The following is a 27,482-nucleotide window of genomic DNA, read 5'->3' as shown; positions in this document are numbered from 1 at the left end:
GTGAGATATGCCAGGCCTTTTCTTTTTTTCTTTTTATTCAGCCCATAATCACAGGCTATTAGATTATATATCTGGCATAAGGGGTGGGCGATGGGAGCTCAGTTAAACCTTTCTGAGGAGGGTAGAAAAGCTGACTCAGTTGATAAAGTGCTTTCCATGCAAAATTGAGAACCTGAATTCAGATGCCCAGCCAATATAAAAATTAGGTGCAGCGGTGTACATCTGTAATCCTTTGAGCTCACTGGCCAGCCAGTCTAGCCAAATTGGTGAGCTCCATGTTTAGTGAGTGTCTTTCTCAAAAAATAAGGTAGAAAACAACCAACGAAGGCATGTGCATCGACCATGTTTGTGTACACGCACACACCCTGAAAACTCCCTCAAAGACTACCTCAGAAATAATTGTCCTAGTGATTCCAAATCTAGTCAAGTTAGCAATGAGAATCAACCATCAGAAGCTCAATCTTGGTCAACATGACTCCCAAATGCATCGATTTTAGATTGTTTTATTTCATGTATATGAGTATATGTTTGTATGTGCACCACAAGTGTGCCTGGTTCCCACGGAGTTCAGAAGAGAGTATCAGATCCCCCAGAACTGAAGTTACAGGTGATTCTGAACCAGCATGCGCGTGTTAGGTCTAAATGTGAAAAGCAATGAGTGCTCTTAACTGCTGAGTCACCTCTCCAGCTCCAACACAGTACTTTTGAACCATACCTTGTATCCCTGATCCTCAGAGACTTGTAGTCATCTCAAAATGAAAATGCAAGCATCCTCAAAGTACGTTTTAGGATTATTATTTATGTGTATGTCTGTGTATATGTGCCTGCCATGTGTGTTGAGGCTAGAAGACAATTTCAGATCCCTTAGTGCTGGAGTTACCAAGAATTGTGAGCTGCCCATTGTGGGTGTTGAACCAAACGTTGGTCTTCTGCAAAAGTGGCAAGCACTCTTAACTGTTGACTCTCTAGCCCCATAAATCTCTGAACAGTTCTAACATTGCACAAAAGCACAAATTCTGAGTCTCCTGTAAAATTCAAGGCAGACCCTTTATAATCAAAAAAGAAGTTGTATATACTTCTAGTATACAGTCGTACAAAGTGAACATTCTCATTCAGAAAGGAAGGAATAAAGGTCTAGCAAGGAAAGCCTGAACCAAAGCAAACACCGAATCCTGCAGCTCCATGTCTGTCATCTGGGCTCCAATAGCCTTGGGTCTCATCCTTGTCCTTTGTCCTGTTTCCTGATGCTTTACCTCTTGGCATTTGCACGTTGTAAAATCAGTGCCATGTGGATACTACCTACTTGTTTGTAGCCTGACATCTTTGACCACAGCTCCACCAGTCTGTGTCTTTGAACAGGACCCGTGCAGGCTTTGTCTTTCCAGGTCTTAAAGTTTGCAGTGAATTTGTTTCTTCAGCTCCCCATGGGTGTGCTCCTGTATTCAAGGCTGCATTCATGTCGTCCAGATGCCAGTGTGAGCTTTCTCCTTCATGGTGTCAGCCTCCTTAGTAATTGCCACTGCCTCAGAGAGCTCCTGTTCTCTTTGCCCTGTTTACAACTTTAACCGAGTTCAAGCAGTGAATGATGGCTATGGAACAGTCTGAATGTTGTGCTGCCTTTCAGTTTCCTCCACCAAACAGCTTAGTCTCTTGAGTTTAAGTTCAACCTCACTCGTTCCCAGGGCAGGGACAGCAAGTGGCCAGGGTTTTTTGTTGATGGTAGTTTGTTTTAGCTTTGGTGTGTGTGTTTCCTTACTGCAGTATAATACAAATGGCTTCTAATCCAGTTCTCAACAGTCTTTAGTCCCCTCTGAAGCTCTGTGAACACAGTCTTTATGCCTGCCCTCATTCTGGTTCTCCATAGTCTATCAGAATGGCCGTTTAAACTCTGTTTACCAGAGATTTTCTAACCACAGACTAAATGTTTTCACATCTCTCTTAAATGCTAGTCCCAAAGGCCTGAGAACTACATGTTTAGGTTCATCACAACAATGACTGCACTCCTGGTACGTGGTACTCCTGGAACTAATTATTTGTATTTGTTGCTTGTCACTGACCTGGGAATGCTACCACTCATGTTCAGAATGGGTCTTCTCAGTTAAACTTACCTGGAAATTCTCATAATGTGTCTTAGTGACTTCAGATCTAGATAGGTTGTCAAAAAAAGACCAGCTATCACACCCCTAAGATAAATGTTTTATCTAAGTGGGAGTCTAACATGAGGATTTATTTTCTACCAAAAATTTGTAAGGGAGTAATCCATATTTATTAAATACCAGCAATTGATCTAGGTGGGTTTTGAACTACCATTCTCTTCCCACAGCTGGAAGGTGTTCCCCAAGAAGTTGATTTCATCATTTGTCATTCCATTTCAAACAGGGTTCCCAGACAACCCAGAAGCTGAGAGACACACTACGTTTTATTCTTTACCGTCTTCGTTGGAAAGAACACCCACCAAGGTGACAACAGCACAGAAAGTTACCTTTTGTTCACATGGCAATTCTGCCTTCCAACCAATTGCATCAAGCTGCAAAATCGTGCCCCAAAACCAGGCACCCAATCCTGAGTCACCTGGAAAGTCCTTCCAGCCCATCACCATGAGCTGTAAAATCGTCTCAGGTATGCAGAGTGGGTGACATTGGCTGGGTGTTAGCATATTTTTGTTGTTGTTTTGGGAATTTTAAGGTAGGGTCCCAGACTGGCCTGGAACTAACTATATAGCACAGGCTGGCCTTGAACTCAGGATATTCCTCCTGGCCCAGCCTTGCAAATGCTGAGGTTACAGGTGACAGCCACCATTCCCAGCTCAGAGAGGTGCTTCTGCACAGTCATGTATATCGAAGGAAAGGTTAATCCTGTTTGTTGGCAAAGCTGTCACAAAGGAAAGCACAGCTTATTATATATATGGAAAGAATTTCTGAGTAGGCAGAAAAAACGAGGCCCAAGGTATTCTAGTTATTTCCTGGTAAATGTGTGCTCTGCTACTGGGATTAAGATTGGAATTGAGTTTTCAGAGTCAGTAGAAACCAGAATAACAAGTAGTAGAAAAACAGAAGCCTTTGGCTTTAAGGGTTGAGTTGGTGTAGAATTGAATTGCCATTTATTTTCTCTGACCGTGAGAAATGTAGAAATGTAGAAAATGGTTCATCTTATGGACAGTCATCCTGAGACTTCATTTTTGCTGAGGGCCTTTGTCTAGTGACAATTTCACATTTATACTAACTAAAGTAATGGGAACATACTTATGTTGGCTGTACTTCAGGAAAGACAGAAAGGGGCAGTTGAAAACATCTAAGTAGGGGAACATATATTTCTGTGTAGTTGTATTTTATGTGTATGAGTGTTGTGGCTGCATGTTTATGTGCACCATATGTGTGCCAACGGAAGCCCAGAGAAGGCATGTTTATGCCTTGGAATTGGAGTTGCAGGCCATTGTGAAACACCATATATGTACTGGGAACAGAATCTGGGTCTTCTCCAAGAACAGCCAGTGCTTTTAATCTCTGAGCCATCTCTTCAGCCCCTCTGTATAAATTTTAAAGAGGAAAATGGGAATATTTGCTGCTGTATTCAGACTGCTAAGCTAAATAACTAAATATAATATGAATCTTTACAATCCACAGAGGCTAACAAACCTGTAATTTTATCTGCTACTAAGAATTTTCAGGTTTCCTGCTTGAGGGGTGGAGTAGGTTGTATACATTGGTTTGAGGTTTACAGAAATTTAGAGATGACAGCTTTGATGTAGTAGGTGATTAAGGGTGTTTAGCAGTACATGAGTAAAATTTGGAACTGATCTTTGGGGTTCTATGATGTAGTCTTGATAGAGATTTCTGACTCTGGTTAGTAAGTTTCACATTTTCCTATTCAAAATATATTCCAAATCAAAACACAAAATTCCTCTATCTAGCTATTCACTTACCAATTTTTTAGTGTCTTTGAATATTCATTATTATGAATATCAGCCTATGGTATTAAGAGATTTATCATACTAAAATACAGCAGTTCCACATTGTTAGTATAAAACATTGCTTTTCATATTTTTTTTTAAAATATAAATACATTTACATTATGTCTTCCTTCTCATCCCTCCCTCCAAACCTTCCCGTGTATCCATTTCCCCCTTTCAAACTCATGGTCTTCTATTTTTTAATTATTGTTGTGTGCGTGTATGTGTAAATAAATACATAAATGTAACCTCTTGAGTCTTTTTAGTATTCTTTGTGTATATGTTTTGACTGACCACTTGAGATTAGAGAACAATTTAGGTGCTCATCTCTGGGGAAAATCAGTCCTCCCTCTCTTGACAGTCTTTAATTGCCTGTAGCTCTTCATCTAGGGTGAGGCCCTGTGCAGTTCTCCCCACCTGTGTTGGCATATAAACTGTTTATCTTTTTCAGGTCTTGTTTAAGTAGCCCTACTGTTGAAATTTTGGAGCCTAAGCTAATGACTAACTGAAATCTTTAAATTACGTATTTTTCATGTTTCTGAACCAGTATTGGATGTGTGTTTCTATGTTTGTTGTTTGTGTGCATGTTATGATCATTTACCAAAAACAAAATATTAGTGAAAATAATATCATGAAATGAGTATCCATCATAAATGCCTGAACCATAATATCTGAATCTATCTTGGTATTGTTTATTCTGTGGAGTCAGTGACTTTACCCCCTATAAAACTTGAAGATTTATGCCAGCTGTGTGATGCACACCTTTAATTCCAGCACTTGGGAGGCAGAAGTAGGCAGATTTCTCAGAGTTCTAGGCCAGCCTGGTCTACAGAGCAAGGTCCAGGACAGTCAGGACTACAAAGGGAAACCCTGTCTCATAAAATAAACAAACAAATAAACAAAAACTTGAAGGTTTCTACAAAGAATTCTTCATTCCTTCCCCAAAACAAACAAACTAACAAAAACTTGAAGGTTTCTATAAAGAATCCTTCATTCCTTCCCCATGTGATGCTTTCTATTCAGGACAAAAGAAAAAAGACGGGCAGATTCAGACCCATACAGCAGACAGACAGTGGAAGACTGAAAGAACACAGTAGAGCAAACCAGTCTGGACTGGCTTGTAGTCAGTGACACGAGGGAGAATGCTTTCTAGATTTCTTTTCCTCCAACTCACAGAAATCCTTGTGATTCCTGAGTGCTGGGATTAACAGCATGTACCCTGGCCTGCTTTTTAGACTTTTATGTGCATGCCAGAGGGTCTTGTTGAAATGTGGGTTTATTTTCTGTAGGCATTAAAGACGGGCCCAAAGAACATGTCTGTCTGTCTGTCTGTCTGTCTGTCTGTCTGTCTGTCTCTCTTTCTCTTTGGAGACAAAGTCTCATGTGTTTCTGACTAGCCTGGAACTCAATATGTAGAGCAAGCTAGCTTTAAATTAAAAGATTTGTCTGCCTCTGCCTCCTGAGTGTTGTCATCAAGGCCTGTGCTCCCACACCTGGTCTCTTTTTCTTTCTAAGTTTTTATGTGTACAAGTGTTTTGCCTGCATGCATGTCTGTGAACCACATTTAAGCAGTGCTAGTAGAGGCCAGAAGAGGGCTTTTGATGCCCTGGAACCGAAGCTATAGGCAATTGTGAGCTACCATGAAGGTACTGGGAAGTGAACCCACTTCATCTACAAGAGCACCAAGTGCTCTTTAACTTCTGAGCCATCTCTCTAGCCTCAAAATCTATTTCTAATTAGTTGCTCAATTTGCTGTTCCTGGGCTGATTACAAGTGCACGATAGCAGAAACCGCACTCAGCTCCACTGACTGAGCCTAGCTCAGTATCTGAGATTCCTGTTCTCTTGTCTGACTTACTACCATTGCCTTTGATGCCCTCCTACTTAAATTATATGTCTACTTTGTTTCTCTCCTTTCCTTAATTAACAAAGGTTCTCCAATATCAACTCCGAGTCCATCACCATTGCCTCGTACCCCAACTTCCACTCCGGTTCATGTGAAGCAAGGTACTACCAGCTCTGGTATGAATAACCCTCATGTTATTGTGGATAAGCCTGCACAGGTTATTGGAGCCTCCACTCCGAGTGCAGGTATGTATAAGCAATATTCATTCAATCTAAAGGTTTGATCTTTTACTAATGATAAATCCTACCATGAACCAACCCTCCATCCATAATAAGTTATGAAAAGGAACCCATACTGTTTCTCTGAGGAAGATTCTCTATGAAAATTCAAAATTTAGTTCAATTAGAAGAATTTTCTACAGCCACCACACTGCCCCTGGAGTCTGGCACAGGTACATGGAGCCTGTCTGCAGTCACCACGCTGTCTCTGTAGTCCAGCGCAGCTGCATGGAGCCTGTCTGCAGTCACCACGCTGTCTCTGTAGTCCGGCGCAGCTGCATGGAGCCTGTCTGCAGTCACCACGCTGTCTCTGTAGTCCGGCGCAGCTGCATGGAGCCTGTCTGCAGTCACCACGCTGTCTCTGTAGTCCGGCGCAGCTGCATGGAGCCTGTCTGCAGTCACCACACTGTCTCTGTAGTCCAGCGCAGCTGCATGGAGCCTGTCTGCAGTCACCACGCTGCCCCTATAATCTGACGCAGCTGTCTGGGGCTTGTCAGGGTTTCTGGTTTTGATTTTTAAATATTCTTTTACTAACTTTGTATCCATTTTTTCATTTAATCTATGTTTATACACATGCTCTCGAAGTGTAATCTTTCCCTATTAAGGGAAATAGTGAAAAGAGAAATAAAATAAATGATATTAAGGTAATGGGGATGGTTTCTCTACCCCATGTATTAGAATTAACACATTACATGTATATTGGGCTTTTTCAATTAGGTGTTCTGTTTTGTTTTGAAACTTAGCAGTTTTAGAGTTGTTTATGTGTAGAACTGATTTGAGAAGTACTGCTTTCAGCATATTTGGGTATGCTGAGCATTTTGGGGCTACATAATAGTTTTAATAATCAGCCACAACTCTGAAGAGGCATATTTGGTAGGTGAAATAAGTTGCTGAATATAAGTTTAGGTCTTCAATTAATATTTACTGTTGGTAATTGTTCAGTTGTGGGATAACTTGTCATAGGGGAAGCATTTGGAGACAGGTGCATCAGAAGCTGGCATTCACTGGAAAGTATGCATGTTGGCTCATTTGTTAAGTGACCTACACCCTTGTCGCTTCTTGTATAGGGAGCAGAGTATGTTAATGCTTCTTCATTTTGTCCTCTGTAGTTTCCTATTGTTTTCCAGACTGGGAATGTGATCAGCTTGTAGGGGTGGTGTGTGTGTGTGTGTGTGTGTGTGTGTGTGTGTGTGTGTGTATCTGCCTGTGTGTGTGTATACTCGTGTGTTTAGACTTTTAGAGTTCTGAATTTTTAACCCTTAGTAATTGAAAGCAGGGAAGGGTGGTAGAAAATGATTTTAAAATACATTTGTAAACTTTATTTTATTGATATATAATTGTTAAATCTGTTTTGCATCTCAGGAAGTCCTACAAGCAAGCTCCCAGTGGCCTCTCAGATTTCCCAAGGAACAGGGTCCCCTGTTCCTAAAATTCATGGAAGTAGTTTCTTAACATCTACAGTCAAGGTAAGCTCTCCCTGCTCTGTGCAGACTCAGAAGGCGTACCACCCGATGACAATGTATCTTGAAGATTATTTCCTCACTTAGTTTCTTCCTGGGATAGAAGACAGTTCTCAACATGTCTATCAAGTGATCACCCAGTATCAATTTGAAAGCTCAGTATGGGGGAAGAGGCGGCCTTACTTATTTTGTGAGGGGACAGTTTTATTAAAAATACTTCTTGGGGGCTGGAGAGATGGCTCAGCGGTTAAGAGCATTGCCTGCTTTTCCAAAGGTCCTGAGTTCAATTCCCAGCAACCACATGGTGGCTCACAACCATCTGTAATGAGGCCTGGTGTCCTCTTCAGGAGTGCACGTAGACAGAATATTGTATACATAATAAATAAATAAATATTAAAAAAAGAAAAGTTATTTTAAAAAAATACTTCTTTTGAGGTGAAGAAATGACTCAGCCATTCAGGGTGCTTGCTGTTCTTGCAGAGGTCCTGCACCTACTTGGCAGCCCACAACTCTCTGTTACTCCAGCTTCAAGGGTTCCAGTGCCTGCTTCTAGCCTCTGTGGGCACTGCGTGAGTGTGTGTGTCCGTGTGCGCGTGTGTACACACACACACACAGTCAACAGCTGGACTGGTTTCTGCTTCTTCAGGCTGGTCTGGTCTCAGAGTCTTTGCAGTTTCCCTTATCTGAGAGGGAATTTCTGCAGTCTTTTTTACTTATTCTTAGAGGGAGGACCCTCGTGAATCTGCTCAGTTTCAGGGACTTCGGAAGCTATTTTGAGTTGTTTACCTTGTATTTTACAGAGCTTCTCTGGGAGATGGAATGTTTTATTCTTCAGGAAACCGCTGTACAACACTGGTAGAATACTTGCCTAATTTGCACAAGGCCTTGGATTTAATCCCCAGTGCCACATAAAACCAAGTGTGATGCTACACATGTAATCACAGCACAGTTCAAGTTCGTCTTTGACTAGATAGTGAGACCAGCCTTGGCTACACGACACCCTGTCGTAAAACAATAAAGTTAATCACTAAAAATTTAAATAGAACTCTGACATTCATCAGGACATAGATGAGTTAATACTTTTCTTAGCATTTGGTTTCCTTGTTTTTGTACTCTGAGGCAAGGTCTCCCTCTGTGGTCCAGGCTAGAGTGACCTAGCGGTCCTCCTTTGTCAGTCTGAGTGCTGAGATGTTACAGGAGCGCAGGTGGGGGTGTAGACCGCACTCTGTCTGCTTTGAGAAGGGAATTACACTGACTGCATAGAAACTTGGAAGACCCATAAGCATTGTGGGTTTTTGTTTTCTTTTTTTTTTTTTGTCCTTGTGTTACTGAGTGTGGTGGGTTTACATTAAATGTAAGTGACTGGAATATCTGAATAGTTTGTTTTGGCCTATTGTGTAATAAATGATTTTACACACAGCAGGAGGATTCTTTATTTGCATCTATGCCACCTCTTTGCCCAATCGGCAGTCACCCTAAAGTGCAAAGCCCCAAAGCTGTGACTGGAGGACTTGGAGCTTTCACAAAGGTGAGTGTGTGCCACAGCGTCACCCCTGGGGCCTGTGTCGTTCTGAGGTATGCGGTCCACATCCTGGGAGGACAGTGAAACGGGAGTTCAGAGGTCACAGACTGGATTGTTTCTCTCTAGTGCTTTCCAGTCTTGTGACAAGTGACAGAAGAATCACGGATCGAGTTGAGAGCCTGTCTGGCCCTTTCCTACCTCTTAAGGACTATTAAAGCAATTTTTTTCCTTTCTCATGAAGCCACCCTGTAATACCAAGCTTCATTATTAATATCATTGCAGAGAGACTAGATTCAAATGTGAACAGTAGCTCTTCCTCCTACTCCCCCGTCAGGTATTTATTCGGTGTCGTCGTTTGTTTCAAGGTCATCATCAAACAGGAGCCTGGGGAAGCCCCTCACGTGTCCACCACAGGAGCTGCCAATCAGTCACCATTCCCTCAGTATGTGACTGTGAAAGGGGGTCACATGATAGCTGTCTCCCCTCAAAAGCAGGTCATAAGTGCTGGAGAAGGGACGACGCAGTCTCCTAAGATTCCACCCTCCAAGGTTTGTATGGTTTTTGGGGTGGAGGTGGGGTGCCAAGGTACAAATGTAGGTTATTTATCTGAACAGTTGACAGGTGCCAAAATGATTGAGGGTGAATGAGTTGCTGAGCCCATGCGAACCTGTGGATGTTAACCCCGTCAGAAAAGACTCAATAACAAGTGCCCTGTACTGTCTGCCCCTGACAAGAGTAAGAGTGACAAGAGTAAACAGAAGCCCCAGGAATAGTCTAAGGGGCATAGGGACATTGAAGCCTCTCTCCAGTGCAAAAGTAGCAGACCCCGTCGGTTTTCTACTTGATTTCAGTTTAAGTGGGTGCATTGTTTTTACCTGTTCATTTGTCCAGGCTGTGTGATTCGTTTTGTTTTGAAATGACCTTAGATTCAAGGCAACCCTAGTATCTCAGTATCCCAAAATTCTAGGACTACAAGTATGTGTCATTTGATTCATTTTATTAATAAATCGGAAGAACCGGAGAATAAGCATATAGGGAAGTTTGAAGTAGTACATAATCCATATTCTACCACGTCAGTTACATATTAAATCTATCACCTGCTTATATTCCATGCTCATTTATACATTTCATGTAGTTCTCAGACTACACATTCAAGGCAAGTATTTTTCGTTCCCATTTTATGATGTGAAAACCATGAGTTTGAGGGGCTTGGAACCTTCCTAGAGAATATATGAACATATAGCATATAACTAGGGAGTGACAGGAGGCTTGAAACTTGTGTCTTATGACTCCAAATGCACCATGCCAGGACTGGTGAGATTTATAAGCTGTCTCCTCTAACCCAAGCTTGCATTTGGAACATGTAGTTATCTTACCCCAGTGTTTTGGCGGGTATGTTCTGAAGCTACTGGGAATGTTTTGTGGGTTGTTTATATTTCAGCTTCAAAGCCCAGATTGTCTAGGAGAGTGAATTGTTTTGAGAAGAATACTCTAAAATGGAAGATGGTATTACATAAATAGGGTTAGTTTAGATATCCTCTCTGGGGATAAAGATGAAAATTCAGTGTTACAGGTTGTTTTAAAATCTATAAGAATCTATAATGTTTCCAAAATTTATCTCATCAGACAGTTCATCTTCTGATTTAAAACATAGCAATTCCTTATCTGTCCCAAATTTACTGCGTCACAATTTCTCCCAAGGGCCTGGGAATTAGTTTTTCATAAGCTGCCTGCTGCCTCAGATGCCTGAGCAGCTAGAGATGCTGCAGCATTGCTTTGGCCTCGGGTAAGCTCTGCCACCCCTTCAGGAAATCATTTGTTGTTTGTAACTATTGTTCTGTGCTTGCCAACAACAGAGGTAGAACCCCGGGCCTCATGCGTGTTAGACAAGTATTCTACAACTGAGCTGAGCTTCTTTTCACTTTGTATTTTGAGGTTAGGTCAACCTTGTAACCCAGACTAGCCTGCAGTCCTTTTGCCTTTGCCTCTGTGGCTTAACTTCTATTCAGGCTGTCTTACACATGCTACTTTTTTTTTTTTAAATATTTATTTATTTATTATGTATACAGCATTCCTTCCATGTATGCCTGCGGGCCAGAAGAGGGCACCAGGCCTCATTACAGATGGTTGTGAGCCACCATATGGTTGCTGGGAATTGAACTCGGGACCTTTGGAAGAGCAGGCAATGCTCTTAAGCACTGAGCCATCTCTCCAGCCCCACATGCTACTTTTTTAAACCTCTTATTTGTTTGTTTGTTTGCTTTTTATGTGTACATGTCTTTTACCTAAGTGTGTTCTGTGCACCGTGTGCATGCAGTGCCTCAGAGACCAGACAAGGGTATCAAATTCCTCTAGGACTGGAGTTGCAGACAGCTATGAGCCGATACGGGGGGGGGGGGGGGGGGATCAAACCCTGTGCTCTTATCCACTCAGACATCTTTCCAGATGTTTTTTTTACATTTATCCATGTGTGTAGGGACACAGATGTGAGACGGTTGGAGGATTACTGATGGAGTTAGTTCTCTGCATCTTGTGGGTCCCAGGGATCAAACTCACATGATCAGACTTGGTAACAAGTGCCTTTACCCAGTCAGCAGTCTCGCTGGCCCAAGGAAATATATGGTTTTACCAATTTAAAAAAAAAAAAGGTATCCATTTGTTTATTTTGCATTTATTTATGTGGGGTAGGAGAATGCCACAACATGCTTGTAGAAATCAGAGGACAATTTGTAGGATTCATTTCTCTCCTTCTGTCATTTGGACCAAGGGATCAAAGTCAAATCGCCAGACTTAGTGAAAGTTGCCTTCTCTGATTGAGCCCAGCTGGCCCCAGTGTAGGTTTTGAACACATTGCCGATGGTGCCCAGAAGATCTGCAGTAGGTTAGACTCTGTTTTTAACCACCATTTTGCATCCAGCCAATCCACTCCAAGAAAGTAGGTGGGTTTGTGTAAGGATGCTATGAATAATACTTAAAGGTGCCTGAGAAAGAAGAGCAAGGGGAAGAACTGCAGAGAATCGGGAGAGCATGGGCGAAGACATCCGAGTCTTTCTGAGTAGTTTATACCTGCATCATACTCAAGATGAGGAGCTCTCTGCACATGCGCCTGCCGAAATGCTTCCCTCAAAGCTACCCAAACCAGGAGGGTCCACAAGGGTTAGCTTTACTCTATACAACTTTAGAACAATAGAAATTGATTTTCCTGTCAGCAGGGTTTGTTTTTAATAATAGTAGGAAGAGGTACTACCCTTAAATAAAAGAGTTGAGGACTCAGCAGGCTGAATAGGACAGATGCAGTAAGGTATATACCACTACCCCTGGCTGTTTGATTTCTCTCTCTCTCTCTCTCTCTCTCTCTCTCCCTCTCCCTCTCCCTCTCCCTCCCTCTCTCCCTCCCTTTCTTTTTTGTTTTTAATGTGTATTAGTGTTTTGTTTATCTGTGTACCACATGTGAACCTGGTACCCATGTAGGCCAGAAGAGGGTGTCAGATCCTCTGGGTCTGGAGTTTCGGGCATTGTGAGCTACCATGTAGGTGCCAGGAAGTGAGTATGGGTTCTCTGGAAGAACAGCCTGTGCTTTTTAACTGTAGAGCCATCCATCTGGCCCCAATTTTTTTTATTAGCATATAATAAGTATACATAATGGGTTTGTTATATTTTCATGCATATATATTTTGGTTATATTTACCTACTCATTACCTTCCTCTTGATCCTGTGTGTGTGTGTGTGTGTGTGTGTGTGTGTGTGAGAGAGAGAGAGAGATTCATTAAGCTTCATTAGTATTGTTTACAGGAGAACTTAGTTTTATTAGGGTAACATATTATCAACAGGAGGATGTGATTGTACCAAGAAAGAAAATCTTTTTCTCTTCCCCAACAACCATCAACTGCCTGTGGATCCTCAGGGATGAGTAGGCTTTTATGCCCCAATAAGACATTGAGGAACCCAGTCTTTTGCAGTATCATGACTTCAAGAATATAATGTTTGTTGGATCCCTTAAAACTAGTATTACAGGCAGATAGAGATACTGAGAACCCAACTTGGGACCTCTGCAAGAACAGTATGTGCTTTTTTTATTAATTTTTTTTTCTTAATTTTCTAGAGCCATCTATCCAGTCCCTCTACCTTTTAAGTTTTCATTGTAGAACTCTTTGGTTAAATTGATTTTTTTTTTTAAAAGCTATTGTGAATTAAGATTCCCACTGTCCAGTCTTTTTGTTTTGTTCTTGTTTTTGTTCACAGGTTGGTTTGTTACTGGTATATAGCAAAGCTGCTGATTTGTATTCCACTGCTTAGCTTAGGGTATTTAACAGATCTGAGAGTTTTCTGGTGGCATTTTGAAGGTCTTTTTATGGTCTATAATATTGACATCACCCACCTCTGGCCAACAAATTATTCATGACCTCTGTGGGAAGTAAGGTTCAGCCAGGGAAAAACAGAAAGTAGATGATGAGATTGTAGCCAAATCAGGAGAGGTTAGGATGCTCATCTCTGCTCTGGGCTGAGTTGGTTTCTGTTAGTCTCATCTTTCTTGAGCCACATAGAAGAGTAAAGCAGAATAATGAATACTGAGTGACCACTGCTCAGTTTGAGTAGTTACCAGTGTTTGCTCACTGGAATATCAGTTATTACCTCAGTGGTGTGTGTGTGTGACACCGCACTCACTCTTGAGTTCCCATATTCACATGCATTCACACACTAGCTCACAACACTCATACATTCACACTTATATACCTCTGAGAATAGTATAAAGGGAATCTCAACTAATTTGTAGTTTCCTTGGAAATTAGTTTCTTTAACTGAGTTCAGATGAGACCTTTAAAAAAAAAAAAGATCAGGTTAGCTTGAACTCACAGAGATCCACCTGCTGCTGCCTCCCTAGTGCTGGGATTAAAGACGTGCGTCCACCACTGCATGGCTTCCATATGGGGTCTTTTTAAAATTACATATTTACCTTTGTGTGTGTGTGTGTGTGTGTGTGTGTGTGTGTGTGAACACATGTGTGCACATGAGTACTTTTACCACAACTTGCCAACTTGCAAGAATCAGTTTTTCCTCCCATCCTGTAGGTTCCAGGAATTGAACTCAAGTCTTCAGGCTTAGTGACAAGTGCCTCTATCCACTGAGCCATCTTATTACTTACGAGTCTCTCCTTTTCTTAATTTCATTACTGAGATTTTATTGATTGAGGTTCAGTATATAAGACATTTAAATTCATATACAGTTCTTTTTTGGTTGGTTGGTTTCTGTTTTGTTTGGTTGGGTGTTTGAGGTAGGATCTTACTATGTAGCCTTGACTGCCCTAAAACACTGACCAGTCTGGCCTCCAAATCACAGAGTTCTGCCTGCCTATGACTCCCAAATGCTGGGATTAAAAGCATGAACCCTAATGAGCCTGACCTTTCCAGTTTTTAACAGTGTGCCAGAGATCTCAAGAGCCTTGTATTGTATTTCCTTTTAAAGTAGTTGTCCCAGTAATGTTTAGCTTTAAACCTGGTAGCAAATTCTCCTTACAAGGCTCTCATGTATCAGTATCGTCAGATGTCGATCATCTTTACTCAGTTGCCACTGATTGACTGTTTTAAACCATATATACTAGATACTCATATTTTCAGTGTTTCACAGCACGGTATCAAAACTGTTAGGAAAAATGTACTACCACAACTAGAGGTGGTACAGAGGGTATGTAGTCTCAACGGGGCAGTGACCAAGGACCTGGAACTCACCATGTAGACCAGACTGGCCACAGCCTTCCAGAGATCCTCTTACCTTTGCCTTCCCCATGCTAGGATTAAGGGTGTGAATCACCAAACTCAAACCAAGAAGTGATTTGTTTTGTGTTTTGATTTTTCTTTAAGATAGGGTTTCTTTGTGTATCTTTGGCTGAACTAGAACTAGCTCTGTAAACCAGGCTGGCCTCAGAACTCAGAGTTCACTTTCCTCTGTATCCTGAGTACTGGGGTTAAAGGCATACGCCTTAACCATCTGGCCCAAGGAGTGGTTTTTCAAGAAATGGTTCTACTAAAATAAAGGAAGTAGAAGTAATTTAAAACTATAAGGGATCTCAAATGGATGACTGAAACTCTAGATTGCCATTTTGCATGCTTTATGTTGTAGGGTATAAATCCAACCACTCTAGTGTTACATTGACACTGAAGCCACAGCCTCCCATGATTCAGTATCCCATTATCAGATAGTTGTACCAAAAATTGAACAATCTGCAAATTATTTCACCTTTTAAAGAATTCATTTAGGAGGCTCAGTGGTAAAGAACACTGGCTCCTCTTTTCAGCACCCACACAGTGCCTAAAATCATCTGTGAACCCCGTTTAGAGGATCCCAGGCCTTCTCAGACCTCAGTGGTCCTTGTACTCCTGTGGTACACAGACTTGCATGCACGAAAACCCCCATACACATAAAATAAAAATACATATTTAAAAAAATAATTTACACTTAAAAATGGGATGAAGTGGAATTACACAGGCGTTTACAAATGTTTCTAGAGCTACTGAAAATCTTATTTGGGCTGGAGAGATAGCTACTGAAAATCTTATTTGGGCTGGAGAGATCAGCAGTTAAGAGCACTTGCTACTCTTCGACCCAATATAATTCTCTAGCACCCACATTAGGTGACTCACAACCACCTGTAACTCTAGCTCCAGGGACTTGGATGTGTTCTTCTGCCCTCCTCAGATACCAGCACACACGGAGCACAGACAGGCAGGTGAGAACATATACATTAACAAATAAAGATGAACATTTTAAAAACTCAAATGATTCACAAAAGTATCCAAGTGGAGGAAGGGAGGTGGAGGGCACTGGTTAGTTAGCATGATTAGATGTGCTGTCTGTAGCTCCATCTTTAGTTTCTTGGTGGACCGGTTCAACCTGTTGTCGGAAGCCTTTTATTTATTTATTTGTTTGTTTGTTTTTGTTGCATTGTCACTCTGGCAGGTTACCATCTTGGGTTTTTTTGGGTTTTTGTTTGTTTGTTTGTTTGTTTGTTTGTTTTGATTTTGTTTTTTCCATTCTATCAACCAAACTGACCTAGCTCTGGGCATTGGTATGATTTATTTTTGCAAGCCAGATGTGTGTGTGTGGGGATGAGGACAGGGAGTCATGTTGGACTTTCTTGAGTCAGGCTTTGAGAGCAATGCCTTGGCATACATATTTAATCCCAACACAGGCCAACCTGCTCTACACAAAGATACATTGTCTCAAACAATCTCCTTGTTTCCACATTGCCTCATGATTACCATTGTTTAGTTGATAGAAATAAATTCACATTAGCTGAACATTTTATAAATATATTCTTAAATGTATTCTTATTTTATGATTCTGTGAGGTAAATATTGCCAATACTTAAGCTAATTTTCAAATTCAAGGAAATTGAGTAATTTACCCTGTTGCCAACTTGGAGTTGAGCCAGGAAAATAAGTTTGGTTGCCCTGTGCCTAACAGTGCTTGATTAGGGGACCATTGTCTTCACATCAGCCATAATATCCAAGCTCAAGGCAAATGTATTTTTATATCACAGTCTTTGAAAAGAAACAAGTGGTTTAGTAGATTGTAATGAGAGGAAGCTCATTTGTCTGTTGCTTATTTTATTCTGCCTCCTGAATGGTTGTTTTATTTATTTATTTTTTCCATTTTGGAGGCAAGGTCCCGCCTGTATATCTCAGTATAAAAGCCCTGAGATTGTAAACATGTACTGCTGCTCTTTAAAAATATTGGGCGGGGGAGGCTACTGCAGAGATGGCTCAGAAATTAAGAACGCTCATTGCTCTTCTGGAAGACTCACATTTGATTCCAGGCACCCACACAGCAGCTCACTCTGTAACTCTAGTGCCAGAAGATCCAGTGCCGTCTTCTGACCTCCTTGGAAACAGGTGTGCATGTGGTACATACCATAGATGCATACAGAACACCTGTACATATAAAGTAAAGTGTTTATTAAGACTTTGAGAATTTCATTTTCTGGTGTGTTCATTTTCTTTCTTCAGAAAGTTTCAAAGTTCTCATCTCATAAAATTCATCATTGAAAATCTCTCATCATACTTGTTTGCTTAGAGTTACTCCAAGGTATTTTATGTTGTCTGTGAAGGGTGTTGATTCTCTGGTTTCTTTCTCAGCCCATTTATCATCTGTGTACAGGAGGGCTACTAATTTTTTTGAGTTAGTCTTATAGCCTGCTACAGTTACTGAAGGTGTTTATGAGTTGTAGAAGTTCCTTGGTAGAGTTTTTGGGGTCACTTATGTAAACTATCATATCAGCAAAGAGTGAGCGTTTGACTTCCTTTCCAATTTGTATCCCCTTGATCTCCTTTTTGTTCTTATTGCTCTAGCTAGGACCTCAAGAATTATATTGAATAGATATGGAGAGAGTGGACAACCTTGTCTTCTTCCTGATTTCAGTGGAATTGCTGGGAGTTTCTCTCCATTTAGTTTGATGTTGGCTGTTGGCTTGCTGTATATTGCCTTTATTATGTTTAGGTATGTTCTTTGTATTCTTGCTGTCTCGAAGACCTTTATCATGAAGGGATGTTGTATTTTGTTGAAGGATTTTTCAGCATCTAATGAGAAGATTGTGTGGGTTTTTTTCTTTCAATTTGTTTATATAATGGATTACATTGACAGATTTTCATATGTTGAACCATCCCTGCATCTCTGGGATGAAGCCTATTTGGTCATGGTGGATGATTTTTCTGATACAGTATATTCACATTCCCTTTGTTACCCATCTGTTTTAGTTATTTTTTATTGCTGTGATAAGATAACATGATCACCATGGTAGGGAGCAGGACAGTAGGCAAGCAGACTTGAGTATGGAGTAGTAGCTGAGAGCTGACATGTGATCCATAAGCATAAGGTAGAGAATGCTAACTGGGAATAGTGCTGGCTTTGAAAGGTCAAAGCCCACACCTCCTAATACTTACTACTTTTACCACCTGAAAACCATGTGGTCAAATATAGGAACCTGTGAGTTCCTTTCTTTCTTTTTTTTTTTTTTAAAGATTTATTTATTTTGTATACAGTGTTCTGTCTGCATGTATACCTGCAGGCCAGAAGAGGGCACCAGATTCCATTACAGATGGTTGTGAGCCACCATGTGGTTGCTGGGAATTGAACTCAGACCTCTGGAAGAACAATCAGTGCTCTTAACCTCTGAGCCATCTCTCCAGCCCCTGTGAGTTCCTTTCTTATGCTAACCACCATACCACTCAACTTGGAGTAGGGTGTCATCTCCCACCATTGAGTCCAGTTTGTGTTGTCCAGCTAGTTTTGGGAGTGAAGTCCCAAAGTTACTCAACAACTCTAAAAGGTAATTCATTCCTGCTACTGGGGTTTTTTATTAGCTAGTATGAGGTGTCCATTTGAGATTTTTTTTGTGCCCCCATTGTGGGGTTGATGTGGAAGGCCTTCAGTGTTAGTTAATCCTTTTTCATAGTTTCTTCTCTACCCTACTCTCACATCCTCCACCCCAATTAACCCTTCGTTCCATTATTCCCATTTTTAAGTTTTTTTGTGACAGGGCTTTTCTATATATCCCTGGCTGTCCTGGACATCATTCTGTAGACCAGGCTGGGCTCGAACTCACAAAGATCCACCTGCCTCTGCCTCTCAAGTGCTAGGATTAAAGGTGCGTGCCACCCACCACCGGCAATTTTTTAGTTTTTGTTCCCTTGATACTTTAGTCTGGTGTTTTACACTGCTCAGCCATCATGACACCCTGCTCACCACTCTTATTTTCTAATTTTGTGTGTGTGTGGAGTTATGTCCAAGTGAGTACAGGTGCTGGTGGAGGCCAGAGGCCTTGAATGCCCCTGGGCTTGGTGTCACTGACAGTTATGAGCTGCCTGCATAGGTACAGTGAATTGAACTTGGGTCCTCTCCTCTGAGTGAACAGTACTTGTTCTTGAGCTGTCTTCCCAGCACCTCTGACTTTTTAGTAATTCAAATATTTCACTAAAATATTGAAAATAATCACTATCTAACTCTTTATATGTATATATATATTTATATCACATAAAATAGTCAGATACCTTCTCCTATATTAGCATATGCATATTTACTTTAGCGTGATCTTTTTTTCCTCCAGATGAAGTCTGTTTTGTTCTTTCTAGAAATAATTCCATTCATACCTTTTGAAAATCATTATTTTGTTTTATGTGTTTTTAGATGTTTTGCTTGCCTGTGTGTCTGTGTAGTATTTGCTTGCCTGTGCTTGGAGACTGTAACAGTCTGTCCTGTCCCTTCAAGAGACAAGCCCCACCCACTCCCCCATTCCATTGCTGAGGTGGGTGGATCTTCTGCTTCCAGTCTGAGCTCTTTTTCTTTTCTGTCTCTCAAGGAGGTAGGTGCTGCTGTGTCTCCTCCCCTTCTCTGATTTTCTCTTTTTTCTCTCTCTTTCTGCCTCTCTCTCTGCTCTTCTCCCTTCTTCCCTTCTCCCCTTTCTCCTCCATAACCCACTAAATAAATATCCAATCTCACACTGCATGGCATGCCTATTCGTCTCTGTCTTTCACCCGCCGCACAGCTCCCTGCTTGGTACCCAGCTGCCTTTGTGACCCACCGAGGTCTCATGCCTGCTGCCCACTGCCGCCACTTGGGCCCCTGCAGCATTTCTGCTGCTGTGCCCCTCGGGGACCTGCAGCATTTTTATTTTAAACCATAACAGAAACTAGAAGAAGGAATCACATCTCCTGAAGCTAGAATTACAAGGATGTGAGCTGCCCAATGTGGGTGCTGGAAACTGAACTCAGGTCCTCTGGCTGAGTAAAAAGCACGCTTAACAGGGGCCATCTGTCTGGCCGTTGCTTTTGAAGACAGGGTCTCATGTAGCCCCGACTGACCTCCATCTCCTGCTTCCACCTCCCAAGTGCTGGAATTGTAGGTGAGTGCCAGCACACACAGCTGTAGCCAGGCTTTTAAACTAGCCTGGTACATGAAAAGTATAGGCAGAGACTGTGAAGACCTGAGGAATCACACAGAAACTATATTAATTACAGCACCGTTTGGCCAGTAGTCCAGGCATTTTCCTAGCTAGCTCTTATATCTAAAATTAACCCATTTCTTTTAATCTGTGTATCGCCACAATGCCGTGACTTCCAGCTAAGTTCCAGGTTTCTGTCTCCTTCTGCAGCTGCAGGATGTCTTCTTGACTCTGCCTACCCTATCTCTGTTCTGATTCTGACCTGGTTTTATTCCGCTAAGCCATTGACTGAAACAGTTTCTTTATTACCAATGGTAATAAAACATATTCATAGCATACAGAGGGGAATCCCACATCAACAAAGTGCTGCCTACTGTTTTATTTTGCCTTAGAAAGTGGAGGGCATTGTGATACTTAGGTAAAGATGTTAGACCCCAAACCTGATAGGACCCACATGTCAGAGAGCTAACCCCCACAGTTGTCTTCCAGCCTTCTGACCTCCACATGCAATAAGTTAAATAAAGGAAGGTGGCTTACATTTCTTGTGACGGTCTAATAAACACTCAGTTAATATTGTTTCCTTCTTAAGTTATTATTATTTGTATGTTTATGGGCACATATGTGGCAGAGCTTGCATGTGTATCCAGAGAGCAACTATGAAATTGCCTCTCTGCTTCCAACTCTATGGGCTCCAGAGATCAAACTCAGGTTGTCAGGATTATGAGTTAAGCCCTTTACCCACTGGATCATCTCACTGGCCCTAATTATCTCTTCTAATTTAACATTTTCCTGCTTATTCTCTTAGAACAAGCTGCTTAAATTTTTTTTAATTAAAAATAAATTACTTTACTTTTAGAAATAGTTACAATTTAATTTTCTTGGGTTCTGGATTTTTTTTTAAAAGTAGGGCTGGAGATGTAGCTCAGGTGACAGCGTGCTCACCACCATACACAAAACCCTGAGTTCAGTACCCAGAATCGGATTCATTGGACTTGGTGGCACAGCCCTGTAATTCCAGCACACAGGGTTTGCAGAATTTCCTGCTCACCCTCAACTATATAGCAAGTTTGAGGCTGACCTGGAATATATGGAACCCAGAGTAAATATTTTTCAATTCAGTATTTTTGTTTAAAACGTTTCCGTTTTTCTTCTTCCTTCCTTCCTTCCTTCCTTCCTTCCTTCCTTCCTTCCTTCCTTCCTTCCTTCCTTCCTCTTTTCTTTTTTTTTAAACCGTTAGTCCTCAAGGAGGGGGCAGTAAATAACAAGGTTCTTTTCCCCGGTATCGGGTGGAAAGCTGTCACATGGTGAGGAAAGAAAGGGTCATTCAGATGGGCAGACTACAGAGTTTCCAGAATAATCTGGGTGAGGTGGGGTTTGCAGTTTTCATAATGTGAAGTTTGAAGCCCCTGCCTTTCCAGCAGCATAGGATACTTATAGAGATGCTTAAGTGTTCTTGCGCTATACCTGGTCAACTGAAGATGGTTTGAAATATAACACTAGAAAACGCTTCTGTTGTTTATTAATGTTGTAAAACTATGTGTAGTGTGATCCCAGTTCTAATTAAAGTGAACATTGAAAAAACATTAGAATTTTTTTTTTCTTTTTGATGTTTCAAGACAGTTTCTCTGTGTATCTCTGGCTGTCTGGAACTCACTCTGTAGATCGGGCTGGCCTTGAACTCAGGGCCTTGAATCTCTGTAAGTTATAAAGCTGATTGGCCCATTAGGTCAGGCTTCTTACTGGCTAACTCTAATGTCTTGATTAATCCATTTTTTTTTGATCTATGTTAGCCATATGGCTTAGTACCTTTTTCAGTGGGCAGCTCACATCCTGCTGCTTCAGTGATCTGGGCAGGAGTGGGAGGAATCAACTTCCTCCTCCCCAGAAGTCTCCTGCTCTCCTTGCATCATTTCCACTTTTTGTCTGGTTTTCCCACCTACACCACCTGCCTGGCCAAACAGCGTTTATTTAAAACATGATTGACAGAATACAGACAATTCTCCCGCACCAGATCCTCCTGCCTCTGCCTCTCTGAGTGCCAGCATTAGGATTTTATTTTTGAAAATTGAGTTTCTATTTATCTTTTCTAAGTTTGTGTGTGTATAATGCTTTCCTATGATAGTGGAAATTTTGGGACTGTCACTAAACCTTTGTTTATGGTAATACTCAGACCATACGAGATATTTTTGTTGTGTGTCCTGGCACCTTTGTTTGGGACACTTGGATTTTTGTGTGGTTCCCCCCCCAACCCCTGCTATTGCTTTGTTTTTACTGGAGCAGAGTGCCTGCTTTGGCCCCAGAGCACTCACCAGGGCTATGCAAAATAATACTGTGTTTTGTCTTGAACAGGTTGTTGGCGTGCCTGTTGGCTCTACCTTACCTTCCACAGTGAAGCAGGCTGTGGCAATCAGTAGTGGCCAAATCCTTGTCGCCAAGGCCAGTTCTTCTGTCACCAAGGCAGTTGGTCCAAAGCAAGTTGTCACCCAAGGAGTTGCCAAAGCAATCGTGAGTGGAGGTGGAGGGACCATTGTTGCTCAGCCAGTACAGACCTTAACCAAGACTCAGGTCACAGCTGCTGGGCCACCGAAGAGTGCCTCCCAGGGCTCAGGTAACTGTTGTGAATTAATTGCCTCACTATATGGAATTAACTATGATTCGATTTGCTGTCAGGTTCTGACTAGAAAAGTGTATTGTTGGTTTCTTTTCATGGATTTGCGGGGGGGGGGGCAGATGGGGTTGAGGCAGGGTTTTCCTGGGTAGCCATGACTGTCCTGGAACCTGCTCTGTAGATTATGCTGGTCTTGAACTCATAGAGATCTACTGTGTGGGTGAGGAGAATCGAACCCAGACCATTAGGAAAATGCCCGTTAGCCACTACACCTGGCTAGCATGGACTATTTTATATAGAAATCTATAAGTAGTTTAAATTTTATTTTATGTATGTACTGTAGATGTCTGTCTGTTCAAGTGAAATAAAAATCAAAGATTGTGTGATGCAGGTCTGAAGTCATTGTCAGCCATTCTTGTCCACTTTGAGGTGTGCTTCAGCTACATTTGAAATGTATAACTAGTAAACCCTCCACCAAGCAGAAGTTTGAACAGCATGAGTAAGCTGTCGCCCTCAGTGTTTCTGAGAGCGAACACAAAATGCCTAAGATCTTTTGTTTACTTTGAAGATCTTTTGTTTTTGAGGTTTATTTATTTTTATTTTATGTGTAAGTCTGTTATGCCTGCATATATATATATATATATATATATATATATATATATATATATGTACTGATACTTGAAACCTTTGTACAGTCAGTAAAGAAACTTTTGTTGGCCACAGTACCTAGTAAGTATTTGTTAAATGTTGTCTACAAATTCTTCTCTGACTATGACGTCTGGGTCTGCCCCTGCTGGCGTTGGTGGTAGCTGCTCCCTGCTGGTTCCTTTCGCTATTCCCATGGGAATCATGCGCAGTATCATAGTGACAGTAAAAGGTGTCATCTACTCTCCCAAGACTCTCTGGGAAAATTGTTGTTCTCAGTTAAAAAAAGAAAAGAAAAGAAAAGAAAACTGGGGAATTATTTTTATTTTATGTGTATGGGTGTTTTGCCTGCATAAATGTCTGTAAACTGTGTGCATGAAGTGCCCTCAGGAACCAGAAGAGGGATGATCGAGAGCCACTGTGTGGGTGCTAAGAACCAAACCTGGGAAGAGCAGTTGATGCTTTTAACTGCCAATGCTCTTCTCCAGCCCCTATAATGAATCTTCCAAAAAAAAAAAAAAAAAAGGCAAGGGGAGGAGGCAAAAGATAGATTAGAAGAAACCGTCAGCCCTGGGGAGATAGGCTCATTGGCTTGCAAAATTAAGATGTAGACTCAGCCTGTTTATATACAGCATTAACTTGTGGAAGGCTTTTTTAGTATGTAAATTATTTTTAGTTTAAGACATTTAGAAAATGAACTAAATTTATTCTTCGTTAGTGTTTTTAAAATATGTATGTTAATTGTTCCGTGTTTTAATTTTAGAATATTATCCATAGTTGATCTTGTCTTCTTGTTTTTTTTTCCCCCCTTGCCTCCTTATCGTTTTAGTAATGGCAACATTGCAGCTACCAGCCACTAATTTGGCCAACTTGGCAAATTTGCCTCCAGGCACTAAGCTGTACCTTACTACAAACAGCAAGACCCCCTCAGGGAAAGGGAAGCTGCTGCTGATCCCTCAAGGAGCCATCCTGCGAGCTGCCAACAATGCCAGTTAGTCCGCCTTTCCCTCGCTTGGTCCCTGGACCTCTGCATGGGTTCATCTCGTCCAGCTGAGGGGCAGTTCTTAACTAAGCCAGGAAACATTTCTGTAATTCTGCTTGATGGTGTAATGGAAGACTTGCCCGAGTGAATTTTAAATATACACATATTTTAACTGGAAAGTGGGTTTGAATAATCATAGTCTTAGGCGGTGACAGTGTTAGTTGGATTGTTCCCTTTGGAGTTTGGATCAGATGGGTTGTGGAGAGGCCTGGCTACCCAGGCTGTGTTAGTGAGGAACGGGGGAAGGGGTCATCTGCTTGCAGTGGCTGGGTTGTTTTCTAAAACTGATGTGCATGGGTAGGATCCAGTTGTCTCTGTGGCTAGTTTTATTGATAGGTTTGGAGGGGAAATGAGAATTCTGGGTTCAATCTAAGTGTGTGTCTAAAGCCCCAAGGAAACTAGGTAGTTTATTTAGTTAAGTAAAACATTGCTTTGACAATGGCAGTGTGGATGGTGTTGAAAAGTACATATTTTCCTCTGAGTTGAAGTGTAATGCTACAGTAGCCAGGCTCCCTAGTCTGTTGACAAATTATCTCAAATGTGCACCATCTTGTCAGGCCTGGTAAATGCTTAGACGGGGAAAAGAATGACTCGGTGCACTGTGTAAGCCACTTGCCGTTTCTGTAGTGGGTCTTTACCACTTAGTCCGCTCTCATCTCCTCGCCCCTAAAGACCAGCCTCCGTACTCCACAGCTGAAGCAGGGGAGCCTCTGGTTTATAGTGTCCTTGGGGTCACAGCCTACTGAGAAGGGTTGTGCTCGCTGCAATCAAGCTGGGGAAGATTGAACATATGCTTACAGTCCTGGGAGATCTTACCTGTTACTCACCAACATGGAAGGAAGAGAAAAGTCCATCAGCTTTGGAGTGAGATCTGAAAAAGAATTGGGAACTTAGAGCCAAAGACAGATAATTTGATTTAAAACCACTTAGCTCTTAAACGTTAGCATCAGACGCTCATCTTACAGTGTAAGTCAAAATGCTGTCAAGGACATTTGTCAGTGTAGTCAGAGTTAAGATACAGTTGGCTGCGATCCTCTTGGAAATACAAGTTAAATGTCCTCTGTCTAGAATGCTTGGGCCCAGAGTTTGCAGTTTTTGGAATATTTATATAGATTTATTGAGTAATCATCTGTAATCCAGAAAAAATCTGAAATCTAATGTGCTCCATAATCCAGAACTTTGAGTGTTGCTTAAGTCTCCAGAAGTTTTTGAATTTAAGATTTCCAGACTACAGGTGTTCAAGGAGTAAGTAGATTGGATCTCGTCTTTAAACTTTGGGGGAGTTTTCCTCACTCATAGGATAAGCATAGGGGAATGGTAGTGTGGACAAAGCATCTGCTCAGCTGTTTCTTCCGTCGAGCTACTTTCTGTGATGTCCCTGTCACTCATTGTGCTTGCAGACCTCCAGTCTGGCTCGACTGCTGCTGGTGGCAGTGGCAGCGGCGGTGGTGGTGCAGGAGGGGGAGGCGGTGGAGGTGGCGGTGGCAGCGGAGCAGGAGGAACCCCAAGCACCACCGGCCCAGGAGGGGTGTCCCAGCACCTGACTTACACATCCTACATCCTCAAGCAAACTCCCCAGGTCTGGGAAGTTTACCTGATCTTGTAAATTATTTAATTACTTGATAAATGCCTTTAATTACTGTTGATTTCCCTTTACCAGTCTAGGATCAGGGGTCATTACTAACATTTTAGCCATGTTATAAATCTGTATTTTGAGCTTATTTTGTTTTGAAAGGTGAAAAGATAGATTCAGAAATATTTAAATAATTGATGTAAGACCTTCCTGGGGGCTGGAGAGATGGCTCAGAGGTTAAGAGCACCGACTGCCCTTCCAGAGGTCCTGAGTTCAATTCCCAGCAGCCACATGGTGGCTCACAGCCATCTATAATGAGATCTGGTGCCCTCTTCTGGCATACAAACATACACGGAAGAAATGTTGTATACATAATAAATAAATAAATCTTAAAAAAAAAAAAAAACCACCTTCCTGCTAAGCTAATGGTAGAGTTTGCATTTGAATCCACATCTTTCTTCCCCAGAGAAAGCTTATGCTATGCTAACTGCCCCATTCATCCATGAATTAATACATAGTATTAATGTATAATTGAAATTTGGCTCTTAGGAAAACCAGAGGCAGCATCAGGCTGTGGTGTTTGGGTTGGATAAGGAAAAGCTCCGTCCCTTCTTTTTCCTTGTCTCTGAAGTCTTTATCCTCCAAAAGTGTAGTCAGATTTGGTCTAGACATTCTCCTTGAGAAGGATGGGAATGAATTTAGTTGCATTTTTAAACCTATTCTGCAACTGCAGTGCATTCAAGTAGGATAGGCCTCCTGGTGACACTCAATTGGCTTTCACTTCAGATACTTCAGAGTTGTAGAAGGCATCTGAGAGATTACAGACTGTAGTTGAAAGTGATCAGATTCATTGTATTTCCATGAATTCTGTCCCCCAACTTAGGGTACGTTCTTAGTTGGCCAGCCATCCCCCCAGACACCTGGAAAACAGTTGACTACTGCATCAGTTGTTCAAGGAACACTGGGAGTGAGCTCATCCTCCGCACAGGGTCAGCAGACACTGAAAGTCATCTCTGGACAGAAGACCACTTTGTTTACACAGGTAAATGCATACACACTTAACACACCTAATGCATGGCGATTATCCCGTTAATCTGTTTTTCTTTATACAGACTGTAGGAAATCCTAATGAAGCTAAGGTTATGTAAGAAACTAAACGAAACAGTTCAGAGAAATGAGTATAAACCTCAGGTTTAGGAACATATAATTAGAATAAGGAAAAATAAGGCCACGGGTTGTTGAGATATGGGAGTGGCACAGCGTGGTGCAACTGATAGAATGTAAATTCGGTGATAGAGGCCAGAGAAGGAGAACAGCCAGCTACACAAGTCACGCAATAAGAGAGAATGACCATCTGTTTCCATAGAAGACACAGATTTCTCGACACTTAGGTGTAAAATTTTTGTGGAAGCGATTTCATGTGAGAGACCCCAGTTTGTAAACTATATGACTTCAGCCATCACACCACATAGTAAATGCTGTGGCAGATTAGGATTAGGGACACAGTCACAGGATTTTGACTAGGTCAGGACATTGTAATCTTCCATGAGAAGATGTAAATCACAGGAGCCGAGATGTGTAGAGCAGCCTGGAGGCTCCTGTCTCAGAACATGGGTACTGGGTCCTT

At 41.6% G+C, this 27,482-nt stretch overlaps 1 protein-coding gene across 6 annotated transcripts in view; it reads left to right on the top strand.

Moving 5' to 3' along the window:
* The window catches only part of Yeats2 (YEATS domain containing 2), a 90,166-nt gene that overhangs the window by 38,584 nt on the left and 24,100 nt on the right, over positions 1-27,482 (top strand). For all 6 annotated transcript variants that reach the window (XM_087902326.1, XM_087902328.1, XM_087902342.1 and 3 more), the window contains 9 exons: positions 2,380-2,619; positions 5,881-6,039; positions 7,435-7,538; positions 8,953-9,060; positions 9,420-9,602; positions 22,337-22,595; positions 24,070-24,231; positions 25,683-25,861; positions 26,739-26,897. In XM_087902326.1, the coding sequence (XP_087758452.1) occupies positions 2,380-2,619; positions 5,881-6,039; positions 7,435-7,538; positions 8,953-9,060; positions 9,420-9,602; positions 22,337-22,595; positions 24,070-24,231; positions 25,683-25,861; positions 26,739-26,897 (1,553 nt within the window). The remainder of the gene's footprint in view (positions 1-2,379; positions 2,620-5,880; positions 6,040-7,434; positions 7,539-8,952; positions 9,061-9,419; positions 9,603-22,336; positions 22,596-24,069; positions 24,232-25,682; positions 25,862-26,738; positions 26,898-27,482) is intronic.

The sequence above is a fragment of the Myodes glareolus genome, chromosome 2 (assembly GCF_982192425.1).
Source record: "Myodes glareolus chromosome 2, mMyoGla1.1, whole genome shotgun sequence".
NCBI classification, from domain to species: domain Eukaryota; kingdom Metazoa; phylum Chordata; class Mammalia; order Rodentia; family Cricetidae; genus Myodes; species Myodes glareolus.
Note: the sequence above shows the minus strand (reverse complement) of the source record. Positions and strands in the feature narration are given on the sequence as shown.